This window comes from Eumetopias jubatus, unplaced genomic scaffold (genome assembly GCF_037043125.1).
Source record: "Eumetopias jubatus isolate StellerSeaLion01/CBP00866 unplaced genomic scaffold, mEumJub1_p1.0 scaffold_11, whole genome shotgun sequence".
Lineage (NCBI taxonomy): Eukaryota > Metazoa > Chordata > Mammalia > Carnivora > Otariidae > Eumetopias > Eumetopias jubatus.
This window is the reverse complement of record NW_028274817.1, coordinates 109,083,901-109,110,071: the sequence shown is the minus strand read 5'-3', so window position 1 is coordinate 109,110,071 and position 26,171 is coordinate 109,083,901. Positions and strand designations below refer to the sequence as shown.

The 26,171-nt window shown below is 39.8% G+C and overlaps 1 protein-coding gene across 1 annotated transcript in view; it reads left to right on the top strand.

The window, feature by feature from the left end:
* The window catches only part of PHEX (phosphate regulating endopeptidase X-linked), a 211,700-nt gene that overhangs the window by 169,350 nt on the left and 16,179 nt on the right, over nt 1–26,171 (top strand). The window contains exons 16-17 of the mRNA XM_028122607.2: nt 18,150–18,204; nt 23,460–23,527. Of these exons, the coding sequence (XP_027978408.2) occupies nt 18,150–18,204; nt 23,460–23,527 (123 nt within the window). The remainder of the gene's footprint in view (nt 1–18,149; nt 18,205–23,459; nt 23,528–26,171) is intronic.

The following is a 26,171-nucleotide window of genomic DNA, read 5'->3' as shown; positions in this document are numbered from 1 at the left end:
ACCAACCTTGCAGCCCAGGGATAAATCCCACTTGATCATGGTGAATAATCCTTTTAATGTACTGTTGGATCCTATTGGCTCGTATTTTGGTGATAATTTTTGCATCCATGTTCATCAAGGATATTGGTCTGTAATTCTCCTTTTTGATGGGGTCTTTGTCTGGTTTTGGGATCAAGGTAATGGTGGCCTCAGAAAATGAGTTTGGAAGTTTTCCTTCCATTTCTATTTTTTGGAACAGTTTCAGGAGAATAGGTATTAATTCTTCTTTAAATGTTTGATAGAATTCCCCTGGGAAGCCATCTGGCCCTAGGCTTTTGTTTGTTAGGAGATTTTTGATGACTGCTTCCATTTCCTTAGTGGTTATAGGTCTGTTCAGGTTTTCTATTTCTTCCTGGTTCAGTTTTGGTAGTTGATATATCTCTAGGAATGCATCCATTTCTTCCAGGTTATCTAATTTGCTGGCATAGAGTTGCTCATAATATGTTCTTAGAATTGTTTGTATTTCTTTGGTGTTGGTTGTGATCTCTCCTCTTTCATTCATGATTTTGTGGATTTGGGTCATTTCTCTTTTCTTTTTGATTAAGTCTGGCCAGCGGTTTATCAATCTTGTTAATTCTTTCAAAGAACCAGCTTCTAGTTTCGTTGATTTGTTCTACTGTTCTTTTGGTTTCTATTTCATTGATTTCTGCTCTGATCTTTATTATTTCTCTTCTCCTGCTGGGTTTAGGCTTTATTTGCTTTTTTTTTTCTCTAGCTCCTTTAGGTGTAGGGTTAGGTTGTGTATTTGAGACCTTTCTTGTTTCTTGAGAAAGGCTTGTATTGCTATATACTTTCCTCTCAGGACTGCCTTTGCTCTATCCCAAAGATTTTGGACAGTTGTGTTTTCATTTTCATTGGTTTCCATGAATTTTTTTAATTCTTCTTTAATTTCCTGGTTGACTCATTCTTTCTTCAGTAGGATGCTCTTTAGCCTCCATGTATTTGAGTTCTTTCCGATTTTCCTCTTGTGATTGAGTTCTAGTTTGAAAGCACTGTGGTCTGAAAATATGCAAGGAATAATCCCAATCTTCTGGTATCGGTTGAGACCTGATTTGTGACCTAGGATGTGATCAATTCTGGAGAATGTTCCATGGGCACTAGAGAAGAATGTGTATTCCGTTGCTTTGGGATGGAATGTTCTGAATATGTCTGGGAAGTGCATTTGGTCCAGTGTTTCATTTAAAGTCTTTATTTCCTTGTTGATCTTTTGCTTAGATGATCTGTCCATTTCAGTCAGGGGGGTGTTAAAGTCCCCCTCTATTATTGTATTGTTGTCAATGTGTTTCTTTGCTTTTGTTATTAATTGCCTTATAAAAGTGGCTGCTCCCATGTTCGGGGCATAGATATTTACAATTGTTAGATCTTCTTGTTGGATAGACCCTTTAAGTAGGATATAGTGTCCTTCTTCATCTCTTATTACAGTCTTTGGTTTAAAATCTAATTTGTCTGATATAAGAATTGCCACCCCAGCTTTCTTTTTGTGTCCATTAGCATGGTAACTGGTTTTCCACCCCCTCACTTTCAATGTGGGGGTGTCTTTGGGTCTAAAATGAGTCTCTTGCAGACAGCATATTGATGGGTCTTGTTTTTTAATCCAATCTGATAACCTGTGTCTTTTGATTGGGGCATTTAGCCCATTTACATTCAGGGTAACTATTGAAAGATAAGAATTTAGTGCCATTGTATTGCCTGTAAGGTGACTGTGACTGTATATTGTCTGTGTTCCTTTCTGATCTATGCTGCTTTTAGGCTCTCTCTTTGCTTAGAGGACCCCTTTCAATATTTCTTGTAGGGCTGCTTTCATGTTTGCAAATTCCTTTAGTTTTTGTTTGTCCTGGAAGCTTTTTACCTCCCCTTCTATTTTCAATGACAGCCTAGCTGGATATAGTATTCTTGGCTGCATATTTTTCTCGTTTAGTGCTCTGAAGATCTCATGCCAGTCCTTTCTGGCCTGCCAGGTCTCTGTGGATAGGTCTGTTGCCAATCTAATGTTTCTACCATTGTAGGTTACATATCTCTTCTCCTGAGCTGCTTTCAGGATTTTCTCTTTGTCTCTGAGACTCGGAAGTTTTACTATTAGATGTCGGGGTGTTGACCTCTTATTATTGATTTTGAGAGGGGTTCTCTGTGCCTCCTGGATTTTGATGCCTGTTTCCTTCCTCACATTAGGGAAGTTCTCTGCTATAATTTGGTCCAATATTCCTTCTGCCCCTCTCTCTCTTTCTTCTTCTTCTGGGATCCCAATTATTCTAATGTTGTTTTGTCTTATCGTATCGCTTATCTCTCGAATTCTGCCCTCGTGATCCTGTAGTTATTTCTCTCTCTTTTTCTCAGCCTCTTTATTTTCCATCATTTGGTCTTCTGTATCGCTGATTCTCTCTTCTGCCCCCTTATCCTAGCAGTTAGTGCCCCCATTTTTTATTGCACCTCATTAATAGCCTTTTTGATTTCGACTTGGTTAGATTTTAGTTCTTTTATTTCTCCAGAAAGCATTTCTCTAATAACTTCCACGCTTTTTTCAAGCCCAGCTAGTATCTTTAAGGTCATGATTCTGAACTCTAGGTCCAACATCTTACTAATGTCCGTATTGAGTAGGTCCCTGGCAGACGGTACTACCTCTTGTTCTTTTTGCTGAGGTGATTTTTTTCGTCTTGTCATTTTGTCCAGAGGAGAATAGATGAATGAGAGAACAAAATGCTAACAGGTTTACAACGTCCCCAGCAAATATACTGTATACAAATCAGAAAAGACCTGACACCAGGGGAAAAGAAAGGGAAAGAAAGAAAAAAGAAAGAGAAAAAAAAAGAAAAAGATAAAAACAAACAAAAACAGAACAAAACAAAAAAAAACAGAATATGATCACATATGATCAGGCTAGTGCATAGATCAGTGCCACACAGTAGATTTTGGGTGTATTTTGGTCTGTTAGAAGAAAGTGTCTCCTAAAATTTTAAAGGAGGAAAGACTTATATATGTACAAAATAAGGGTTGATACAATGAAGGGATGGAAGATGACTGTAAAGGTGAAACTTAGAAAAGGTTTTATAAACGGAATTGATAAGAAGTTGTTTGAAAGAAGAAAGAAGATTTAAAAAAAGAAAAAAGAAAAAAAATGGGAGAGACTGTGATCAGGCAGGAGACTAGAACAAAGCCATACACTAGTGATTTAGGGTATATTTTGATCTGTTAGAAGAAACTGTATCTCAAAATTTTAAAGAGAGAAGAACTTATATATATATGCCAAAAATAAGGGTAACTACTATGAAGCGATAAAATATGACTCTAAAAATGAAAAATAAATGTTTTTTTAAAAAAGGGATTGATAAGATGGTGGTTGAAAAAGGGAAAAAGAAAAATTAAAAAAAAAACAGTTAACAAAAATTAACTTTGATGAACTAATGAATCATGGTAAAAAAAAAAAAAGCCATGAATTCTATGTGCAGTATTCCCCTAGCGCTGGAGTTCTCCTGTTCTCCTTGATCGGTAAACTTGGTCTTGGCTTGCTGGCTGTTCGTGCTGATCTTCTGGGGGAGGGGCCTGTTGCTGTGGTTCCCAAATGTCTTTGCCGGAGGCGGAATTGCCCCGCCCTTGTTGGTCAGGGCTAAGCAAGCTGCTTGGGTTTGCTCCCAGGAGCTTTTGTTCCCTGCAAGCTCTCGGCACAGCTTTGGACAACCAGGGTGAAAATGGTGGCCTCCCAATCTCCACCTGGAGGAGCTGAGAACTCGGGGCCCCGCTCCTCAGTGCGCCCCCAGAGAAAAGCAGTCAATCACTCCCGTCTCCCCGGTCTCCGGCCGCACTCCACGCTCACCCAGCCTGTGACCGAGCGTTTCTATGTCTCGCACCCAACCCCGTGTGGAGTCTCCAAACCCAGCAGATCCTTACGGTGCGCTACCGCGCCGCTCCTCCCGGGGGAGGAAGGGGAGTCTTCCCGGCTCTGCCGCTTGTTGGGTCCCTGCTGGAGGCGCAGTGGCCCGACTGGGCCGCGGATCACGGTTTATGGCAACCCCGAGCTGAGAGCCCGCGCCTCGGCTCTGTCTCTGCAGCCAGCTTCCCCGCTCCGATACCTGGGAGCTCTGCCGCACTCACAGTCTTTCTGTGACCCCGAGGGTCCTGAGTCCACACTGTCCTGCGAGGTTTCCACCCCCCGCTTAGCCACTGGAGCGATGTCCTTCAGTGGAGCCGGCTTCTAAAAGGTCCGATTTTGTGCTCCGCGGCTCTATCACTTGCCAGAAGCGGCCGTCGGAGGCCCCCTCCCCCGCCGTCTCTCCTCCCAAATATCGCCTTGGATTCACTTCTCCGCACGTCCTACCTTCTAGTACGTGGTCGCTTCTCTGTTCAGAGTTGTTGCTACTCTCTTCTTCGATCTCCTGTTGAGTTAGTAGGTGTTCAGAATGGTTTGATCCCTATTCAGCTGAATTTCTGAGACCAGACGAAATCTAGGTCTCCTACTCCTCCGCCATCTTGCTCCGCCCCCACCGGTAATGTAGATATTTTTAACAATATTTGTTCTTCTGTTCCATGAGCTCCCATGGAATGTCTTTCCATTTCTTTGTGTCCTCTTGTATTTCTTTCATCATTGGTTTATAGTTTTCGTTGTACAGGTCTTTCACCTCTTTGGTTAGGTTTATTTGTAGGTATCTTATTATTTTGGGTGCAATTGTAGATAGGATTGCTTTCTTAATTTCTCTTCTGTTTCATTATTGGCATATTGAAATGCAACAGATTTCTGTACATTGATTTTGTATTCTGCGACTTTACTGAATTCGTTTATCAGTTCTAGTAGATTTTTGGGTTTTCTATGTAGAGTACCATGTCATCTACACACAGTTTAGGTTTTACTTCTCCTTACCAATTTGGATGCCGTTTATTTCTTTTTGTTTGATTGCTGTGGCTGGGACTTCCAGTACTATGTCAAAAGAAGTGGTAAGAGTAGACATCCTTGTCTTGTTGCTGATCTTCAGCAAAAAGCTCTCAGTGTCTTACCATTGAGGATGATGTTGGCTGTGGTTTTTCATATATGGCCTTTATTATGTTGAGGCATGTTCTTTCTAAATCTACTTTTGTTGAGGATTTTTATCATGAATAGATGTTAAACTTTGTCAAATGCTTTTTCTGCGTCTATTGAAATGATCATATGCTTATCCTTTCTCTTATGTGATGTATCATGTTGATTGATTTGCAAATATTGAAACACCCTTACAATCCAGAATTAAGTCCCACTTGATCATGGTGAATGATTTTTTAAGTTTATTGTTGAATTCAGTTTGCTAGTATTTTATTGAGGATTTTTATATCTGTGTTCATCAGGGATATTGGCCTGTAGTTCTCTTTTTTAGTGGTGTCTTTATCTGGTTTTGGTATCAGGATAATGCTGGCCTCATAGAATGAATTTGGAAGTTTTCATTCCTTTTCTATTTTTTGGAATAGTTTGAGAAGAATAGTTAATTCTTCTTTAAATGTTTGGTAGACTTTGCCTGTGAAGCCATCTGGTCCTGGACTTTAGTTTGTTGGGAGTTTTGTTTTGTTTTTTTTACTCATTCAGTTTCTTTGCTGGTTATCTGTTCAGATTTTCTATTCCTGTTTCTGTTTTGGTAGTTTATATGTTTCTAAGAATTTATGCATTTCTTCTAGGCTGTCCAATTTGTTGGCATATAGCTTTTCATAATATTCTCTAATGATTGTTTTTATATCTCTGGTGTTGGTTGTTATTTCTCCTCTCTCATTTGTGATGTTATTTGAGTCCTTTCTCTTTTTTTCTTGATAATTCTGGCTAGAGATTTATCAACTTTATTGACTTTTTTCAAAGAACAAGCTCCTGGTTTCATTGATCTGTTTTATTATTTTTTTAGTTTCTGTATCATTTGTTTCTGCTCTCATCTTTATTATTTCCTTCCTTCTGCTGGTTTTAGGATTTGTTCTTCTTTTTCTATCTCCTTTAGGTGGAAGGTTAGGTTGTTTGAGATTTTCCTTGATCCTTGAGGTAGGCCTGTATTGCTGTATCTTGCCTTTTAGGACCATTTTTGCTGCATCCCCAAGGTTTTGGACTGTTGTGTTCTCATGTTCATTTGTTTCCATGTGTTTTTTTTATTTCTTCTTTTATTTTCTGGTTGACCCATTCATCCTTTAATAGCATGTTGTTTAACCTCCATGTATTTGTGGTTTTTCTAGATTTTTTTCTTGTGGTTGATTTCTAGTTTCACAGTGTTGTGGTCAGAGAAGATATATGGTATGACTTGGATCTTCTTGAATTTGTTGAGGCTGGTTTCGTGGGCTAATATGTGATCTATTCTGGAGAATGTTCTGTGTGCACTTGAAAAGAATGTCTATTCTGCTGTTTTAGGGTGGAATGTTCTGAAAATATCTGTTAAGTCCGTCTGTTCCAGTGCGTCATTCAAAGCCATTGTTTTCTTGTGAGTTTTCTGTTTAGATGATCTGTTTATTGATGTAAGTGGGGTGTTAAAGTCCCCTACTATTATTGTATTATTATTGATGAGTTCCTTTATGTTTGTTATTGACTGTTTTATGTATTTAGGTGCTTCTGTTTTGGGTGCATATTTACAATAGTTGTATCTTCTTGTTGGGTTATCCCCTTTATTATTATATAACATTCTTCTTTGTCTCTTGTTACAGTCTTTGTTTTAAAGTCTGTTTTGTCCAATACAAGTATGTCTCCTCTGGCTTTCTTTTGACATCCATTTGCATGATAGATGTTTCCACATCCCCTCACTTTCAATCTGCAGGTATCTTTAGGTCTAAAATGAGTCTCTTGGAGGCAGTATATAGATGAGATGGGTATTGTATTTTTTTATTCATTCTGACACCATATGCCTTTTGGTTGGAGCATTTAGTCCATTTATATTCAAAATGATTATTGATGATATGTATTTACTGCCATTTTATTACTTGTATGGTGGTTGTTTCTGAAGATTTTCTCTGTTCCTGTCTTGTCTTTCTCTCTTTCATGTTTTTAAGCTAAAAAATTTTAAAGATTATGTCATCATTTAAAGATTTTGTTGAATACTTCTCAAACTTATGTTTATCTACACATTTAAAACTGAAACTAGGGGCGCCTGGGTGGAGCAGTCGGTGAAGTGTCCAACTCTTGGTTTTGGCTCAGGTCGTGATCTCAGGGTCATGAGATCAAGCCCCGCGTTAGGCTCCATTCTTGGCACAGACTCTGCGTGAGGTTCTCTCTCCTTCTGCCGCTCGTGCTCTCTTTCTGTGAAATAAATAAATCTTAAAAAAAATTTGAAACTAAATATGGACTCATCCAATAATGCTGCTTCCCCCCCCACTGAACATTGTAACATGAATATTGTCTCCATTTATTACATGTAATCCTAAATTATCATGCATAGTGTTCCACCAAATAAAAACACCTTGATTTCTTCAGTTAATTTCCTACCGATAGATGCTTAGGCTGTTCGTTTTTTTTTGTTTTTTTTTAAAAAAAACCTCTGTGGTAAGTTTTGTGATTATGTTTTTATGCAAATCTGAGTATTTCTTTAGGGTAAATTCCTAGATGTGGAGGAATTGCTGGGTCAAATGGTATGTCCATTTTAAGGGTTTTAAAATACATCTTACCCAAATTCTCTTGAGAAAAGTAGTACCAGTTTATATTTCCATTAACAATAGAGGGGATGGTTTTCTTTTACTGAGTTATGCATTATAAAGTTGCTGTTGGAGGAGATGAAAGAGACTTTTTTTTTTTTGTCGAATTGACATAAGGGAAAATGTTAGTCATATTTTCATTCTTAAGACCATTATCTCAAACCCAGATATGGATCAGGGACCCAGACAAGCATTTGCTGAACATCTTTTATATTCCCAGGCCTGGGCTAAGCATCACTGCCTTTAGTGTCAGATTTGAACACCTAGGACAGCAATTGTGTGTATGAGATGACCTGTTGGAATAATAGAAGAGGAGATACAGAGCTCTATAGTGGGGGGAAATTTTTGTTTTCTTTGCCAGATATTGAACTGTAGCAGTGGTTCTCAAAGTATTGTCCCTGGATCATCTGCATCAGCATCACTTGTGATAAACGAGCATTACCTGGTCCCACCCCTAACCTATGGAATCAAACTCTGGGTGTGGGCCCAGCAGTTTATATTTTAAGAAGATTTTAACCATCAAATGTGGCTAGATGCTGAAGTTTGAGAACCTCTGAGGTATAAAAATGCAGCAAATGCAAAATAGGTCAACTTGGTTGGGTAAAAGTAGGGGAACTAACTTGTCTTGGTTGCCTGGAACTGTCCTGATTTTAACACTGAAAATGCGGGGCACCTGGGTGGCTCAGTTGTTAAGTGTCTGCCTTCGGCTCAGGTCATGATCCCAGGGTCCTGGGATCGAGCCCCGCATCGGGCTCCCTGCTCGGTGGGAAGCCTGCTTCTCCCTCTCCCACTCCCACTGCTTGTGTTCCCACTCTGGCTGTGTCTCTCTCTCTCTGTCAAATAAATAAATAAAATCTTAAAAAACAACACACTGAAAATGCTGTATCCCAGGAGCTTCCTCAGACTTGGGCAAACAGGGATGGTTGGTCACACTGGTAAAAGAAAGGAGGTTCTCTTTGTTGCAGCCTAAAGGTAATTATGGAAGAAAAGGAACAGAAGGGCCAGAAGAGGAAGTTTCAAGATGGAGGACAGATTTTAGAAGCTGCTTTCTGCTTGTCAGGTCTAGGATGATAGATACAGTGGCAGGAGGTTACCTGTAGGAAGCCAGCAGATGGCTAGGGCATCTTGCTGAATCCCTTGACATGAGTCACAGCTGTTAGTACTTGATACTTTCTGGAAGGGGGAATGTTGGCATTCACCAAACTACTGCAAGATGCCAAATTGAAAAAAAAAAGCCACTATTAATCTTAGCAGTGATGACAATGAAATCCCTTTACAGCAGAAAATATAACCAGGAGTGCTTTGTAATTGCAGCAATTTCCATGTCTCAACGGATGGTCCCCTAGATTCTAGAAGAATGGTATCCGGCTTATCTGATTATGAGAACTAAGCCTGAATAAGATGTAACACTCATTCCCTCTTAGAGTGAGCATTCGTTCTGGATTTTCCAAAGCAGTTGCAATTAAAACTATTTTTGTGCTTTGTACAATGATAATTTGTTAGCCATGTAAAATTTCAGTTTTGAAAGTTTAGTCTGCAAAATTATAAGAAAAATATCTAATTATATGTTACAAGCACAGTATTGAGGAGTGGTGAAGAGAGGAGAATGAGACTAGAGGGCTGATTTATATACATGAGTTAAATATAAGAAGTGCCTTATTTTTCCTAAACCAAGAGTTCTGAATTTCTTGGCATATTGGAGTCACCCGAGGTGCTTTTAAAACATACTCATGTTCAAGGCTTCATCCCAGAGATGAGGGCTCAGTAGGTCTGGGCAGAGGCTTTGACATGGGTCTACTTTTTAAAAGCTTCCCAAGGGATTCTGATGTACAGTTGGGATTGAGAATCTTTATCCTGACCTAAACCAGTAGGTCTCAACTAGCACATACCAGAATAACCTGGGGGACCTGCTGAAAACTCTGGACCCCACTCCCAGAGTTCCTGACTCAGCAGGTCTGGGGTAGGGCCCAATAATTTGTATCTCTAACAAGTGTCCAGGTGTTGTTGATGCTGCTGGACCATGACCACATACTGAGTGCCATTCTCTTAAACCATTCCTACCTCAAACCTCAACTGATTTCACTGGTCATAGATTTTACTCATTAGCATATAGACATGTATATAGCTACCCCTCTCTCCCAAAACACCTCTATGCATCTTTACTTAATTTAAAACACATTTCAATGAAAAAAAAAATACACTGTAAAGAGCTTTGGTATCAGTTCAACTTTTTAGATATTACAATATGGAATTTTTTTTTGTTACATCCCTTTTCCTTCGCTAGATAGTAGGTTCTTTGAGGACGTTTGTATGTTCACAGCTTCCCTGTGTGGCTTGGAACATCATCAGTGCTTAGTAAATGTCAGAGGCCAATGATTATATGTAGAAATGGCATCATCGTAACAAAACCCAACTCCTCCTGGTAGTTTTTATAATGGTATTTAAATATATTAACATCTCCAAAAATAGGGTCCTAAAATATGTTCATTTAGTGAGCTGTAGAACGAGGAGCTGTTATTGCATAGGACAAATAAAATAATCAAGTCAGCAGAAGTAACTACAAGTGAATTTCACCAAGAAGTATAATAATGTTGCTAAGATGATATATCAGCAGTAAGTCCTGAAATGTAGATTGATATAAGGATTAGCTCAGTAATATAAGCATACACTTAAGACTTTTGAAAATAATTGTCATAACATGCACTAGAATAAAGCCATGTTAATACATGAGTAAATCCATGCAAAAGGCTAAACATCCTATTATTTGACAAAACTAATAATACATTGTATTGATACAGTCAGCCCCTTAGCAAAAATATCGCAAACACCCATAGTGAAAAGAAAACGGACACAGATACACAGTCAGTGGAAAATCCAAGTCCATCTCTGGAAAAAGCAGCTATAGCAAGTATGGAAATGGATTGAATTAAAGAGGTCAGCATGTACTTTGGCCTGCACATTCTCTGGCCCATTGGATTCTCCTTTAGAATCCTGCCGCCCCCCTTCCCCATCACCTTCTTTTGAACTGAACTTTATCATTTGGCCCTGGATGTGCCTCTTCTGCCCCAGAGGCTGCTGGAGGGATCCTAACTGAACAAATGCACTAATGCTAGTTTCTTTAAAGAAGTCAAAAGATAGATTGAATTTAAGAATGAACTCCCAATTTTTAGTTGAGTCTGAGTTGTCCTCCATTGTATTAGTATATTTATAAAAGTTTTCTATAGAGAAAGGGAAGAAGCAGACAGTCTGGGTTTTAAAGCCTGGCAAGTGAAAGTTGGAGGCCTCCCATTTTGTTAAATCTGACCAAACATGGAAACAACAGGAAAAGATGGTTGAGTCTGACCACAGTTGTCTTAAAGAATTACCATTTGTAAGTGTCAATATAAAAAAAAATCCCCCAAACTTCCACATAACATAAAACTTTGGAAAGTCATGCTTTCAAAATATTTGCTATATGATAACTTTCCTGAGTCGTATGCTTTTATGGGTATGAAACTTAATGTGGCAGTTACATGAAAGCATGCAAAGAATGTGGGGAAAAGAGAATATATTCATCCAGTATTGTTAGGACCAAAGGACTCTGATCCAAACCAGCATTTTATCTGATTTCTCTTTTCACATGTCACAACCATAGAAGGGGAGCATATCCTACTTTATTCCTTGGCAGTAGGGAGGCCTGAGTACACAAGGGTGATGGAACTTGCAGGGAGCTGAGCAGGGCTTTTCATCTTGTTAAAATCTGCATTCTGATTGAGAGTCTTTTGGGGGGAAAAGTGCCAACCTCAAAACTATACTAGTTCTGCCATAAATGCAGGAGAATGGAATCAACAAAGTCTTTAATCTAGAAGGAAAGGGAAAACAACCTGAATAAGGGAACATATCTCTGTTCTGGTATTGAGTATGGAAACCTCAGGAAGTAGCACGTTGGTGACACCAATAGTAACGTGTAATGTTTTCGACTTCGGCTAACGCCGTATACTCATAATCATAGGTAATGCTTAACCCTGATTATACTTTCAAGTTTCACAAGGTGCAGATTCCATTCACTCAACAGATATTTATTGAGTGATTATCACATGCCAGGTAGTGTTCTGGCTCTACAGATAATGCAGCAGAAGCATAGTGAAAATAAAAATCCCTTTTGTTATGGAGCTTGCTTTCTAGTTGGGGGAAAGACAGACAATCATTTATACAGAGTAAATACAATGTAGAGTGTCATAGATGATGGTATTATGGTGGGATATAAAGCAAGAAACGGGGTAGGATAATGCCTCTTTCCTTTAAAAAGCACTAGGGAAGGCTTGAAGGAGAAGTTGACATTTGAGTAAATATCTGAAGCAAGCTATGCAGATATTAGTGGAAAGAAAGTTCCAGTATTGGGAGAGAGGACTGGGGAGAAAGGGAAATTATTAATGTTCATGTCTCTTCATACGGTATGAATTTGCTGTCCCTGAGTATATATTTTTGTTTTCCTGGGTCAGAGCTATGGGATAATGGGCTAATTTTGTTTTTTTTTCTCTTTATTTGTCTAAAGAACCTAACTAGTACAGTTTTCTGGTAACAAAATGGATACTGAAACCCAAACATATCCAGGCATTTAAGTTTTCTTGGAAAGCTGTTGCTACAGTTAAGATACAACTTTGTGACTTCAAAGGTCAAATAGTTGAACCTGTCTGAGTTAATCGCCCACTGAATATGGTCATTTCTTTGGCACTTGTGTCTGTCCTAAACAAAAACCCTCGAGGTTAGTCAGTTATTCGCTGATGTGGGAGTTGTGGGGAAACTCCAGCAAAAAAGCAAGGTTTGACTCTAGTAGAAAGCCGAAAACAGGCCTTAGTGGTTTTCCAGGGTGCAGATCTGAAAAAGAGAACTTTTTACTAACAAACAATGAAGTTATTACAACATATAGATAAGAATATTTTCTTTTGTTAGAATTTTAAATATATTTTTTTAGATTTTTTATTTATTTGAGAGAGAGAGAGAGAGAGACAGAGATAGCGAAAGAGAGCACAAGTGGGGAGGAGAGGGAGAAGCAGACTCCCTGCAGAGCAAAGAGCCCGATGTGAGACTCGATCCCAGGACCCTGGGGTTATGACCTGAGCCGAAGGCAGACGCTTAACCGACTGAGCCACCCAGGTGCCCTCTTTTGTCAGAACTTTAGTCTTTTGAGTTACATATCCACAACTTGTAGTTTTGCTTGGAATAGGAATGAAATTTGCTGGCATTGACAAACGTGAGAGCAAAATGCTATTATGTAAGCTCAGTGAACTGTAAACAGTTTTTGTATAACCTTTAGAAGAATTTTCTGTAATATATACACATTTCTTTTTTTTATTTTTATTTTTTTAAAGATTTATTAGAGAGAGAGAGAGGTAGAGAGAGAGAGAACATGCACAAAGGGAGAGGGAGAAGCAGGCTCCCTACTAAGCAGAGAGCCGGACGCAGGGCTTGATCCCAGGACCCTGAGATCATGACCTAAGCCTAAGGCAGACGCTTAACCAACTGAGCCACCCAGGTGCCCCGATACACATTTCTTTCTTTCTTTCTTTTTCTTTTTTTACACATTTATTTCTAAGAGTTCATTTTCATTACACAGGTTGATTACCTTTGACTAGTTAAAATTTACAACATTACATCTATGTCCAAAATCCCTTTAACCAGTCATCACCTCCTAGTTCCCATTAGCTCCAAGAAGCAGCCACTCTGATCCCTTTGATATGTATTTTACAGACCTTTTCTGTGCATTTGCATTCATGAACTTATTTAAAAAATAGAAATGGTGTTTATATATCTATCTATGCCTTGCTTTATTCCAACAATATGTCTTGGGAGATTTTTTCATGCTAGAACATTAAGACCTACCTCTTTCTTTTCATTTGCTGCAGAGCAGTCCATAGTATGGTTATGTCATAATTAAGTCATTTTTCTCCTTTTGGACATCTGGTTTGCGGCACACTTTTCTCAATTATTGCGATGCAGCAATGAACATAATTAGCCATGACTCCACAGCACACATGAATGAGTGGGCAGCGGCTCCTTTTTTTTTTTTTTTTTAAGAATTTTTTATTTGTTCATTTGAGACAGAGAGAGACAGAGAGCAGGAGCAGTGGGGAGAGGCAGAGGAAGAGGGAGAAGCAGACTCCCTGAGGAGCAGGGAGCCCGACACGGGGCTCGATCCCAAGACCCTGAGATCGTGACCTGAGCCCAAGGCAGACGCTTAACCATCTGAGCCACCCAGGTGCCCCTGGGCAGCCGCTTTTAAAGTGTGGCTCCTAGACCAGCCGCTTCAGCATCACAAGGGAACTTGTTAAAGGCACAAATTCTTAGCCTCCTCTCCGGACATATTCACTCAGAAACTCTGAGGGTGGGGCTGGCAATCTGTTCCCTTTTCTTTTTTTTTTTTTTTTAAGATTTATTTATTTGAGAGAGCGAGAATGAGAGAGAGAGGACATGGGAGGGGGGAGGGTCAGAGGGAGAAGCATCCTCCTTGCTGAGCAGGGAGCCCGATGCGGGACTCGATCCTGGGACTCCAGGATCATGACCTGAGCCGAAGGCAGTCGCTTAACCAACTGAGCCACCCAGGCACCCCAGCAATCTATTCCAATAAGCCCTCTAGGTCATTCTGATGCCTGATAAAATTTGAGGACCATTGGCAGGAATATATATGTGTTCATATACACGTAGATGCCCACATGTACATATATAGTTCTGCTATAATGCAACATACATGTTCCTAAACATCACTGTGTTATGCGAAATTGTGCAATAAAAGCCACAGGCTTATGGGAAAAATGGGGTTAGGGACACAACAATCAAAAACTATCAATGACACGTGAAAACAAAAGCCAGGAACCTAATAAAAATGATAGCACAAGGGTGCCTAGGTGGCTCATTTGGTTAAGCATCCGACTCTTGATTTCGGCTCAGGTCATGATCTCAGGGTCGTGAGATGGTGAGATCGAGCCCCGCATCAGGCTCTGCACTCAGCGGGCAGTCTGCTGCTTTCCCTCTTCCTCTCCCTCTGTCCCGCCCCCTGCTTGCACCATCGCTTGCTCTCTCTCTCTCTAAAAATAAATAAAATCTTTGAAAAAATGATAGTACAGTCTTACACATGTTAAATGAGTGAATACATAAATACTACAGTAAATATGGCATTTTCCCCTGGAAAGGCCTGAAGTTTGTGGAAGTGGGTGTTGGAGGACTTGCAGCTTGTGAGTTACTGTGTCGTGGTTGAAGGAGGGTGATCTGAAGTTGGAAGGAAAATTTCAACACCAGGTGTGGGTGTCTGTGGCTTCTAACGCATGTGGCAAGCTGAGGTAACTAACTGGTCCATGTTGGGATGTGTGAATTTTGTGTATTCCTATGTGGCTCAGTTCATTTGGTGCATTTTTTGCTTTCACTTAGCATTTCTTGAGGACGAAATTAAACATAAGCAAACATGAAATTGGAGTTAACCCCCAATTTTTTCCCCAGTGTATCAATCACCTTAGAGCAAATTTGCCTTTTAAATATAAGTGTTATAGCAGAACTATGTACCTATACGTATGTTTAACATATGTTATGCAGAAAAGGACCACATACATGACTGAATGCTGGTTTTTCACTTAATATTTTTTTTCCACTTAATATCTTTTAGATATTTTTTCCATGTCAACACATAGTTACTCATTTTTTAGAAGTGGCATTTAAAGCATTAAGAGATGACTAAGTTGCTCATCAGAATGCTTACAACAAACAGTTTACGCTCAAACCAACATGCTTCCTACACCCTGGCCAGTATTACCTATAACCAAATTGATTAATTTTTTTGCCAATCTAATAGTTACATTTTTTTCCTTCCTCTCCCTCCCTCTCTCCTCTCCTATGTGTATCTCTGTGTATGTATGCATGATGTGTCCGTATGTAATATGGGTGCAGGCACATGTATGCATACATACATATACACATTTACATTGTGAGGATGCCTCCCATAAATATACTGATAGGAAAAGGAGCTTTAAAAAAAAAAAAAGCTTTAAAAGTGTGAAACTCTTGACGCAGTGCTGAGATGGGGGGGAAAAGGAAATACGATGGATTTGCAAACAAAACAAAACAAAGTAAGAAAAGCCTATTAAAAAGGGAGAGAAGAGAAAATAATTCCCTTTCTGTTTATTTATTTTTTAACTTCTACCTTTGCTGAATACAACTTATCCACTTCCTGAGATGCGATACTGAGTTGGCCCTGTTGGGCTTTGATCTATCACTGTGGCCCGTGGGCACCTTCAAACCTGCAGCTTACACTGTGAAGCCATTCGCTTCAGCAAAACAGCCCTAAGGGCATCAGATTCTTGTGTTTGTTGAGCAGTGGAGGGTTCCATGGCCCCGACAGGCTGAGCAGACAGAGCTGACTCGAGGCATGCGATGGCTGTGGCCTGTGAGTCTGGGGCCCCTGACAGCAAAAGCCGCAGAAATGGAGGCGCATGCAGGTGTCAGATGTCTTCCTGTAAAGAGGTTGGCAGCGGACAGAAATGCTTCCAGCTGGGCATGGTACCAAGCAGGAGCGCCGTAATGATTTCATAATTAGATCCCATTGGTTCATGATCATTGTTCTTATTAGGAAATATTGCTTTTTGATGATTTATTGTCTGAGACGAGACTTTCACATAAACACTGTGATTTGCATATATATGTAATATATATTTGCATATATATCTCCAAGTTCGAATGACTTACTAAAAGTAATCACCAAAAATGGATGGAATATTGATGTAAAGATGCAAAAAAAAATCTCAGGCAATTTTGAAAACGATGAAGATTAATATGATGTTGCCCCTTCAAAGTCATGCGTTTTCCTCTCTATGAAAGTCGCAGGAAGAGAGAGAACTCCTAGCTAGATCCATCTCTGTTTTGCAATGAGGTTTTTGTACCTTGAAATCTCAAACTGATATGAAGAAAATATAAAGAATAGGTATATGGAATTAACATTTCACTTCTAAACTAAGAACTTGCTTTCTTGTCCTTGCTTCTCCTCCCAGTGTCGTAGTATCCTCTCATGGCTGGGGGTAGGCAGAATGTGGAGAGGGAGAGAGGGAAGGGAAAACATTTTAACTCCTAGAAGAGCTTTCAGTCTCACGGGGGCTAGAGCAGTGGCTGGAGCAGGCAAGGACATTGCAGAAGGTCGTGCTTGCTCCCCCCCCCCCAATTTGTTTTGTCTTCTGTTACTATTCTTTGCATTCCCGGTTATTATGACTTACGAACGCAGCTCTCAGGATCAGCCCAGGGTGCCAGATTTAGTGGTGAGTTGCAATACCAAAGCAAAGCATTTCTCCTGCTCATCTGCACAAAGCCAGCTGCTTAATTTGTATGGCCCAGTGGCAGATGAAAATAGTTCAGAAAGCCAGAAAAAGTGCAGTTAAAGGTGCTCAAGTATGCAGCTTTGTCCTGCCTCCCGTGGCCTTTCTTTCTCTAGACTTGTCAGTTTTTTATTTGCTATTTAATGTCATTGTTAAGTTGTAGGAAAAATAAACATTTTCAGTCATCAGCATAAGTTTATGGTTCATCTTTATATGGTGCAATGTCAGTTTTAAATGAAAATATAAGAGCTTTTGACTTATGTGTGGAATCACCAAGATTATAGTTTGTATTTTGTAGCTTATACATGCATAGGTATTTTGTTCTTACCAGGCCAGTGGAAACGCTGCACAAAACTAACCCAGCGGCTTTTGTTATTTCTTAATACATGTACATTCTACTCACACTGTCTACCTCTGGCTTATTGATGAGTAAGGGAGGACTGAAAGGAAAAGGAACTGTGGGTCGCCCTGTCTTTCCCCTTCCTTCTATATAATTTTCAGTGTATGTGGTTGTTTAATACAGAGAAGTAACACAAGTAAGAAAGGATATAATAGGGTTCCTTGGTCATTCTTGTTTCTCAGAATGCCACTGCCTTTTTTTGGGTGATCAAAGCAAATCCTGGTTCCAATGGAAAGGGCCCTCTTGGGGCTGCCAGAGGCCCCTTCTACTCAGTCCTAGATGTCACATGCTTCCCTTGTACTCACTTTGAGTCTCACTGAATTCCCGCACATTGTGGGTCTAGTGGAGTTCTGTGTTCATAGGAAGTATCAAGAATGTTGCGTGCAAATGGGGCACCTGGTGGGGGGGCCTTGACTGCATAGGTTGCGTATCCGTGTAGCTGGCCCTCTCTGTATCAGGGAAAGCTGCTGGACAGCCAGAAGCCTCCTGCACGCACTATATAAAGGAGCCCAGTTCACAGCAGGCTGGACAATGCCAATAGCATATTCATGCAAAGTGGTTTCCTTGAAACTCATGTGATACACTTATTTCAAACTCCACTGAGCTAATATCATTTTAGAAATAGTTGAATCTCTTAGAATACTTCCAGCTCCACGAAGAGGACCTTTCACATGGACCTTTGAAACTTCCAGGCTGAAGCTTGAACCAAGTATTCATCATCGAATCAGTTTCTGTATCCCTTACAATTTTGTCTGTCTTTCTCCCAGGGTTTCCAGCAGGAGAGCTCCAGAAGCCCTTTTTTTGGGGAACAGAATATCCTCGGTAAGTAAATGAGTGAAGAAACCGGTTATTGACAAGTAGGGGAGAACATGCTGCTTTGGCAGAGAATAGAATATAAAGTCACAAAAATCAAAACAAAACAAAACAAAACAAAAAAAACAAAGCCAGTGATTGTTTAGCACAAGGAGGGCGTGGAACCTGGTGTGGGCCAGTCCCGCTTTCATCATTTTAGGTATTTGTCTTCCTATTCTTTTTACCAGGGTGTATGACTGGACAGGAGAGACAACTTCTACACATGGAGCTTTCATTTTTATGCATTTATTCACTTGTGCATTGACTCATAGTACAAATATTTGGACCTTGAAAGATTGTTCGGATTTGAGTTGATGGTATTGGGTCGAACACCATGGAAGAAATAACGTGAGAAGAGGAAAGAAGAGTGTGTATAGAATAGCAAAGACTTTAGTTTGGCTGGTTCAAGTCGTATATGAAGGGAAGTAGTGGAAGAGACATCTAGAAAAGAAGTTTAATATTGGATATTGGAGGGCTCCGAGTGCTGGGTAAGGAGCCTGGACGTTAACAAGCAATAGAAAATACAGAAGTTTTTGAACAAGTAAAGATAATCAAATTTGTCTTTAGAAATATAACCTGGGTAGTAATATAATAGGTCAAAAATTGACAGTCTCTGGAGTTAGAGATATTAAAGGTCGTTAATACCAACAGATTGTAGACTTAAGTAATTCAGAATTTACATATATAGTGGGAATTCTGATAATATTCATTGTTGGTAATATCACCACTTTTATCATGTGCCTTTGTTTGCTCTGGTTCTTTAATACACAGAAAATTTAGTCTTGCTTTTAGAAGTCTAGTGTCTTGTGTTTTGGTTTAGATAAATGACAATTTAAATATTTTATAGGTTAAAAACATATGGGATCACATACATATAAAAGTAAGAGAAATATGGTGGCAGTATTTTGATTTGGACTTCTCCAAAAGCAGACCCTATGACAAGGAATCGAGTTCAAGGAGTTCTTATGGGAGGTGACAGCAGAAAACACCAGCAGGGGAATGGAGACATGAGACAGGGAGGGAAGGAAGCCAATAAATTGTGTTGTGTGAGTTTCCTGTGGCTACCATAATTATCACAAACTCAGTGGCTTAAAACAACATGAATTTATTAGCTTATGGTTTTTTAGCTCAGAAGTCCAACCTGGGTCTCACTGGGGTAAACACAAGATGTTGGTACAGCTGCATTCCTTTCTGGAAGCTCTAGGGAGGAATCTGTTTCCTTGCCTTTTCTAGCTTCTAGAGTTGGCCCACATTCCTTGGCTCATGGCCCCTTCCTCCATCTCCCAAACTAGCAAAGTTGCATTTCTCTGACCATAGATCCATAGTCACATCTCCTTCTGACTCTCCTCTTCTGCCTTCTCCTCCACTTTGAAGGACCCTTGTGATTATATTGGGTGCACCCAGATAATCCAGGATAATCTCCCTATTTTAAGCTCAGCTGATTAGCAACCTTAATTCCCCTTTGCTATGTAATAACATCACATATTGTGGCTTCTGGGTATTAGCATGCAGACATCTTTTGGGGGCCGTTATTCTACCTACCACATATGTGTTTCAAAGCCAGTTATCACTGTGAGCAACTGGGGCTCAGTCCTGCTGGGGAACTGTAGAACATGCTTCAGCGTAATCCCACCTCAGGGGCAAGGTTGCTGGGGTGTTGATCATCCAACTCCCCTTCCCTCATTGATTTGAGGGCTGCCACCTGCTGTATTAACTCTCTGGCATTGCCCAGTCTCGGCCATGAGGGCTCTGGTACCCAGAAAAAGTCTTCAGGCAACTAGTTTTAGGTGTTGGCAGTTGGAAGCTCTTGTATTGGTGTGCTCAAAAATGGTGAGTGCCGAGGGGACCAGGAGCAGGCATCAGTAAAACTTACCTTAGGGAAGCACTCCATTAGCATAAATGAAAATTCTTTGTTTGCATTAACCAAATTCCTTACTATCATCCCAGCCTCAGCTGCATAGTTTTTATTAGTGTTCAGATATTTGGAATTGATTTTTCCCTATTATTCAAATTAAAAACTTACACATATTTCTATAAAAATAAAGGTCTAGGCTAAATATTCTCTAAATTTCCTTCAAACTAAAAATGTCCTAGAATTCTTTGATTCTGCTTATCTTTAGCAGTTCAACTGAGCTTCTGTTATTGTGGTTATGTATCTAGAGACTTGGAAGTAGTCTGGTTAGGTTTTGAAGTTACTGATTCAGTGAATTTGTTTATTGAGTCCATGAGCATGATTTTCTGATCTGAAAGTCAAAATCATAGGAACCTAGGAAATAGTATTAGTGTCTGTGAGTTTAGCTTTAGGCTGAGCCGTATTTGATACTTGAGTAGGAGAGAGATTTATATTTTTTTTCCTAGAGTTCTATGTCCTCACTGAAGCCTTCCATCCTCTATTATGATATCTGCTCAATGAATAATTATTAAGCATCTTTTGGGTACTTGATGTTGGAAAGATGGAGATGTTGGAGACATGGGAATCACAGTCCAGTCAGCTGGCTTCCCATACATCTGTTTTGGATAGCTAGCCTCCAGACCCAGCAAGTGGGTATCCATTATGTTCACTCTGGTCAACTTAGTCCTTCCCTGAATGTTGGGTCTCGTTCTGGGGACATCAACAAGCTAAATTGTTTCTAGAGGAAAGATTCAGGATTGTAAGTAGCCTAAGACAACACCCCAAAGTGTGTGTTCCATGAAGTAGTAATAGAGGTAAGCCACCCTCCCTTTTGTTTTGGAGAATTAAAATATTCAGCAGCATAAGAATTTCCAAGAAGTTCTGTAAGAAAGAAACGTATTTAAATGTGTTTAACCCAGAGGTTCCTAAGCTCTCCCTTTGCCTTTGTTTTGGGAAATGCTGGTTTAGAATTCATGGCTGAAGAAGAACAATTTAAAGAACTTGAGGACACTTGAAGGGGAACCTTGTAAGTGTCTTCACATTTTTGAAGTAGAGTTAAGGTGGCAGACAATTTACTGTACTCAGGGGAGTCAGAGGGTATTTGGCTAGAGACTATACAAGACCAATAGATAGAAGATGTAGGAAAGAGATTGCGGATCAGTGTTAGGGAGAGCTGTTTTATTTAGAACCACCTGAAGAGGGACTGGTCCCCCTCATGAGCTCCTGGTTATTAGAAATCCCAGGAGAAGTCCTATGACTATTGGAATGGGTTTTTGTGGAGGAGGCCCATGCCTCTGCCAAGGAGTCGAAGTAAATAACCTGAAAGCTGCTTTCAAATTGGAGATTTTGATGAGTTTCTGATTCAGGCACAGAGTAGCCCTTACTTGATGACAGCGTGAGATCATGGTTGCTGCACAGCGGCCTGGCCGTCCTCTTGTTGACAGCAGAATCCAGGGCACATGTTAAACCCATGGGGTGGGTAGTAAGAACACGAGAGAAACTGAGTAGGTGGAAAAATGGTCATTTTTTCCATTTCGTTTGGAAGACTCGATTTTTCTCTGCAGGAGTCTTCTTGTTTCTGGCCAGCCAGTCCCATTTTAAAAGGCATTTGAGTTTATTTATTTATTTTTATGGCATGCTCATTTAATAATGTCCATTGATGAAATGGAAGATGGGACTTCAGCATTCTGAAACATTATCATTGGAAGGCTCAGTCATATAAAATTACTTTTTCTTGTCTCCCGTCCAAAGGATCACGATTATGTGACTGAGAATTGGAACTTACAGTGATTCAGTCATTTTCTGAATTCTTTATTACCCTTCGCAAATAGGAAGCTCATCGGAGCAGTTGCTCTTAAGGGACTGCAGAGCAGTTCCTATAAGCTTCTGTTGTTCATCCCTTAAACCCATTCAGTCACCAGCATTGACCAGGGGTTGTAGAGGCCTGCATACTGTGCTCAGGGCTGAGAGGCACAAAAAACCGCAAGGTTACAGGCTGCATAGTGCAGCGCCTGCTGCAGAAACTAGCACTCTGTAAAATTACGTTTGTCCCACACTGCCAGGGGAGCTCCATGATTGAAATGCATAATTTTACTCTTACTTCCTTAATGAAGGTTTGCAATGATGTAAAAACAGTAGGAAGCGTTTTTTCAAATGCAAATTACCTTGCAGGAAAGAAATAACAAAGGAAAGAATTGCCACTGAGGGGAAAAATTAAATCTCATAGCACTTCCTTGGGTATAGTTGAGACAAACAATTAGCATGTTAAGGATCATTATGTCCTGTAATAACATGTTGCCTCAAAAATTTTTGTTCTTTCCACTTATGGGTCCTTTCCATTTGCTGGGTGACTTTGATGTCGCTTGTCAGGAGCCAACTGCGAAATATTTTTAGCATAATTGCAAATCTCAGGAAGAATCCTCATAACAAGGATTTTAAATCATCTTTAATCCTCATCCACATGTTAAATCACTAAAATAAGTTACATGTAGACCTGCCACTTGCGTGAAATGGTAGTTAATTAACCGATGAGTTAAATCACTGCGACTTTCTTACTGTGTCCTAGTTACAGAACATTTAGCAGTGACCAAGTAGATAAGGGTTTGGCCTTCATGGAACTTGTAGTTGAGAGAGAAGGTCCCAGACCCTCACACACATCCAGAAGCCTCCTTATGGATTTCTTCATTTATCATTAACATACTGTTTCAGTTATGTATTGCTACCTAACCACCACTCAAGCACTTCCAAACCACCACTATTGGCTCATGATTCTGCAGTTTCCAACTCTGGTTAAGGCTTCAGGATCCTTGCCATTCACTCCTGACCTTGTCTGTCACAAAAGCAAGGGAATGTGACTCCCTTTGAAAGCAGTGATCTCTTTGAATTTCTGCTCTGTTCCTTTTTTATGATTACATTTGGGAAACAACTTCTAAGTCTAGAGTGATTTTTCAACAGGTTCTCATAAAAAAATAAATGGTATGTTTACTGACAGGATCTTTTCAAAGCCTGCTGCTGCTTTATGTGTTCATGGATACAAACTAGCTGGAGCAGATACAGAATCATAGAAACCTTAGGGCTGGAAGGAACTTTAGAAACCATTTCTTTCATATCCCTAATGTTGTACAGGGTCATAGTTTTCTTTGTGCATTTCAGTGAGAAGGGTGTGTTTAGATTCTTTTTTTTTTTTTTTACAATTTTGTGGGTATGGTTATTAAGTTGTTATTGTGGTTACTAGAAAACAGATTATCTTGGCTTTCATTGAAAAAAAAATCAAAGGATTATGCTTTGAGATTAATGCTTGTAATTTTCTCCAAATTATATATTTGTACCATAGATCTCTGAGTTATGGAGCTATAGGAGTAATTGTTGGACATGAATTTACACATGGATTTGATAATAATGGTAAGTACCGGTTCATTGTATGAGCTGCTGCTTTTTATGATAATGTTGATGATACGGATGTTAATTGTTGCTATTATCTTTGCATAGTGGCATCATCATAGACTGAAGATGATCCAAAGCAGTATGATTGCTGATTGAAAACTTTCCCCCATGTCTTGCTGTGATAGCTTGCCATAAATAAGTAATTGTTCCCATTGGTGACGAGATAGCATGAAAAAAAAAAAAAAGACCTTGTAATTTCAATGAAATTAACTTTGCATTTAGATCAGGCTTGCTGTAGCTGCCACGGTAGTTCCAGAAACTGCTTCATAGCTTCTCCCCCTTTGTCATTTCTTTATTCACCATCTTGAGATGCTCTCCCTGGAGGTGTGAGCTCTGCTCCCAAGATGATTATACATGCTGCCAAGTTAGGACTCAGCCAGTTAGGACTCTGGAGCTTGGCTGCCTGATCCCTTTATACTATTGCAAGGATTATGCAATGCTTAAGCTCTGTTTTTCTCTATGCTGGCATATATTCAGAATTTTGTTAAAAGGCTATGCTTTCCTAATAATGTATAATATAGAAGAATATGTTATGTATCTTGATGATATTTAAGCACAAGAGCAGAATATGACATAAACTCCTGAAATTAGCGCCCTTTGAGAGTCATCATCATTTTTGATTGGCACTCCTTTCTCCTTTACCTTTGAGCATTATTGGAAAGCCACATGAAATCTCTAAAATTTATGAATTAGCAGCAAATTACAATCATATGCACATCTGCACAATGATTTACAGGCAGATTCAAGGAGCTGGCTGGCACAAGGCAACATTGTATAGGAGGACCTTTTTCTTCCATGTCGGTGCTGTCTCCAACATCCTTTCCTGGATGCCTACTCCAGGGCCAGAAACTCTTGGTTCTTCTCCTTCTGGACAGTTCTTCCTGTGCTCCCCCCAGCCCTTCCTGAATCACCTAGGGTTTCTGCTCCTCTGATTTCTCCCCTCCCTATTAAAAATGTAGCTGCCTTATAGTCATCTCAATCTCCAGAGCTACGCTTTCTGTCTTTGCATGTTCGCTTTATCTAAGAGGAGAGTCTTAGCTAAGAAACATAACCCAGTAGTGATCTCTTGGTTCTGGGCCTTTCTTCCTGGGAAAAATTTAAGTACAGTTCTCCTCCTGAATCTTTTGGAGGCCTTCTGGAGCCATTCATTCTCAAAGGACATAATCTAATGATGGCAATTTCATTCTGTAACCAATAGTTAGAACAGAGAGTTACAGAGTTAACTACGTGCCCAGTAACTGTTTAATGATTGGTGGGATAGTGTATGGAGGACAGTGACTCCATGCCCTCCCAGGGGGTGGTGGTAGTGGCATCCACCCTTGCCAAAGAGCTTTGGATTATTTCAGTTAACACCTTTGCTTCGGGGACTTTCTTGTAAGTCCAAGGAAGAGTTCTTTGCGTAATTAAATTTAAACCAATAGTAATCTTGAGTATGGACGATAGTCCAGATCTACTCAAACTTTTTTTTGAAGGGTGTAGACAAAACGAAGTGTGAGCCTGTAGCAAAAAACAGAAAAAACAAAAACAAAAAACAAACTACCATGTATAATTAATCTTTTTTTCCATTATGTTTTGGAGATTTCCATTCTTGTTCCAAGTTCTCTTTTTAGAGCCACCTGCCTTGTCAAAGCAGGACAGATGGGCCTTCCATGCACACTGATGGCTGTGGAATGATTCATAACAGAGGTTTTATGTGCCTCTCAGCTCCTAGCAACTTGGAGGAAACACGTTCCTATAGGGCTGAGTCAGGGGCTATGGTCTCACGGTGTGAATGACTCACTCGGCTGTGCCTATGGATCGGTGTGAATGACTCACTGGGCTGTTCCTATGGATCGTTTGGAATTTCACTGGTAGTGACGCTCCAGCTCCCTCCATGGGCTTTCTGAATGAAGCTGTTTCATTTCATAATCCAGTGAACATTATGGGTCACATCAGGTGAAAACAAAGAATTCAAGATTGGTTCACGGTGTGCATGCCATAAGTTGATGAATCTTATTTTTAAAATACCTTTTTACAATTAACCTGTGACATTGGAGAGAAGGTGGGAGCTGCTCCCAGGAATGACCCTTGCTACTGGGACTGCTTTTTCAAGGTCTGTTGAATTGAGGGAAAGGGAAAATGAAGAAATTAGTTTCCACAAATAGTACAAATTTCTTTTTTAAGTTCTTATTTAAATTCTAGTTAGTGAACATACAGTGTAATATCAGTTTCAGGTGTACAACATAGTGATTCGACACTTCCATATATCACCCGGTACTCATCAGGACAAGTGCCCTCCTTAATCCCCATCACCTGTTTCACCCATATTCGCCACCCACCCCCTCTCTGGTAACCATTAGATTGTTCTCTAGAGTTAAGAGTCTGTTTCTTGGTTTGCTTCTCTCTCTTTTTTTCCCCTTTGCTCATTTATTTCTTAAATTCCACATATGAGTGAAATCATATGGTATTTGTCTTTCTCTGACTGATTTCACTTAGCATTATACTCTCTAGCTCCATCCCTGTCGTTGCAAATGGCAACATTTATTCTTTTTTATGGCTGAATAATATTCCACTGTCTCTATATATACCACTTTTTCTTTATCCATTTATCTGTCGGTGGACA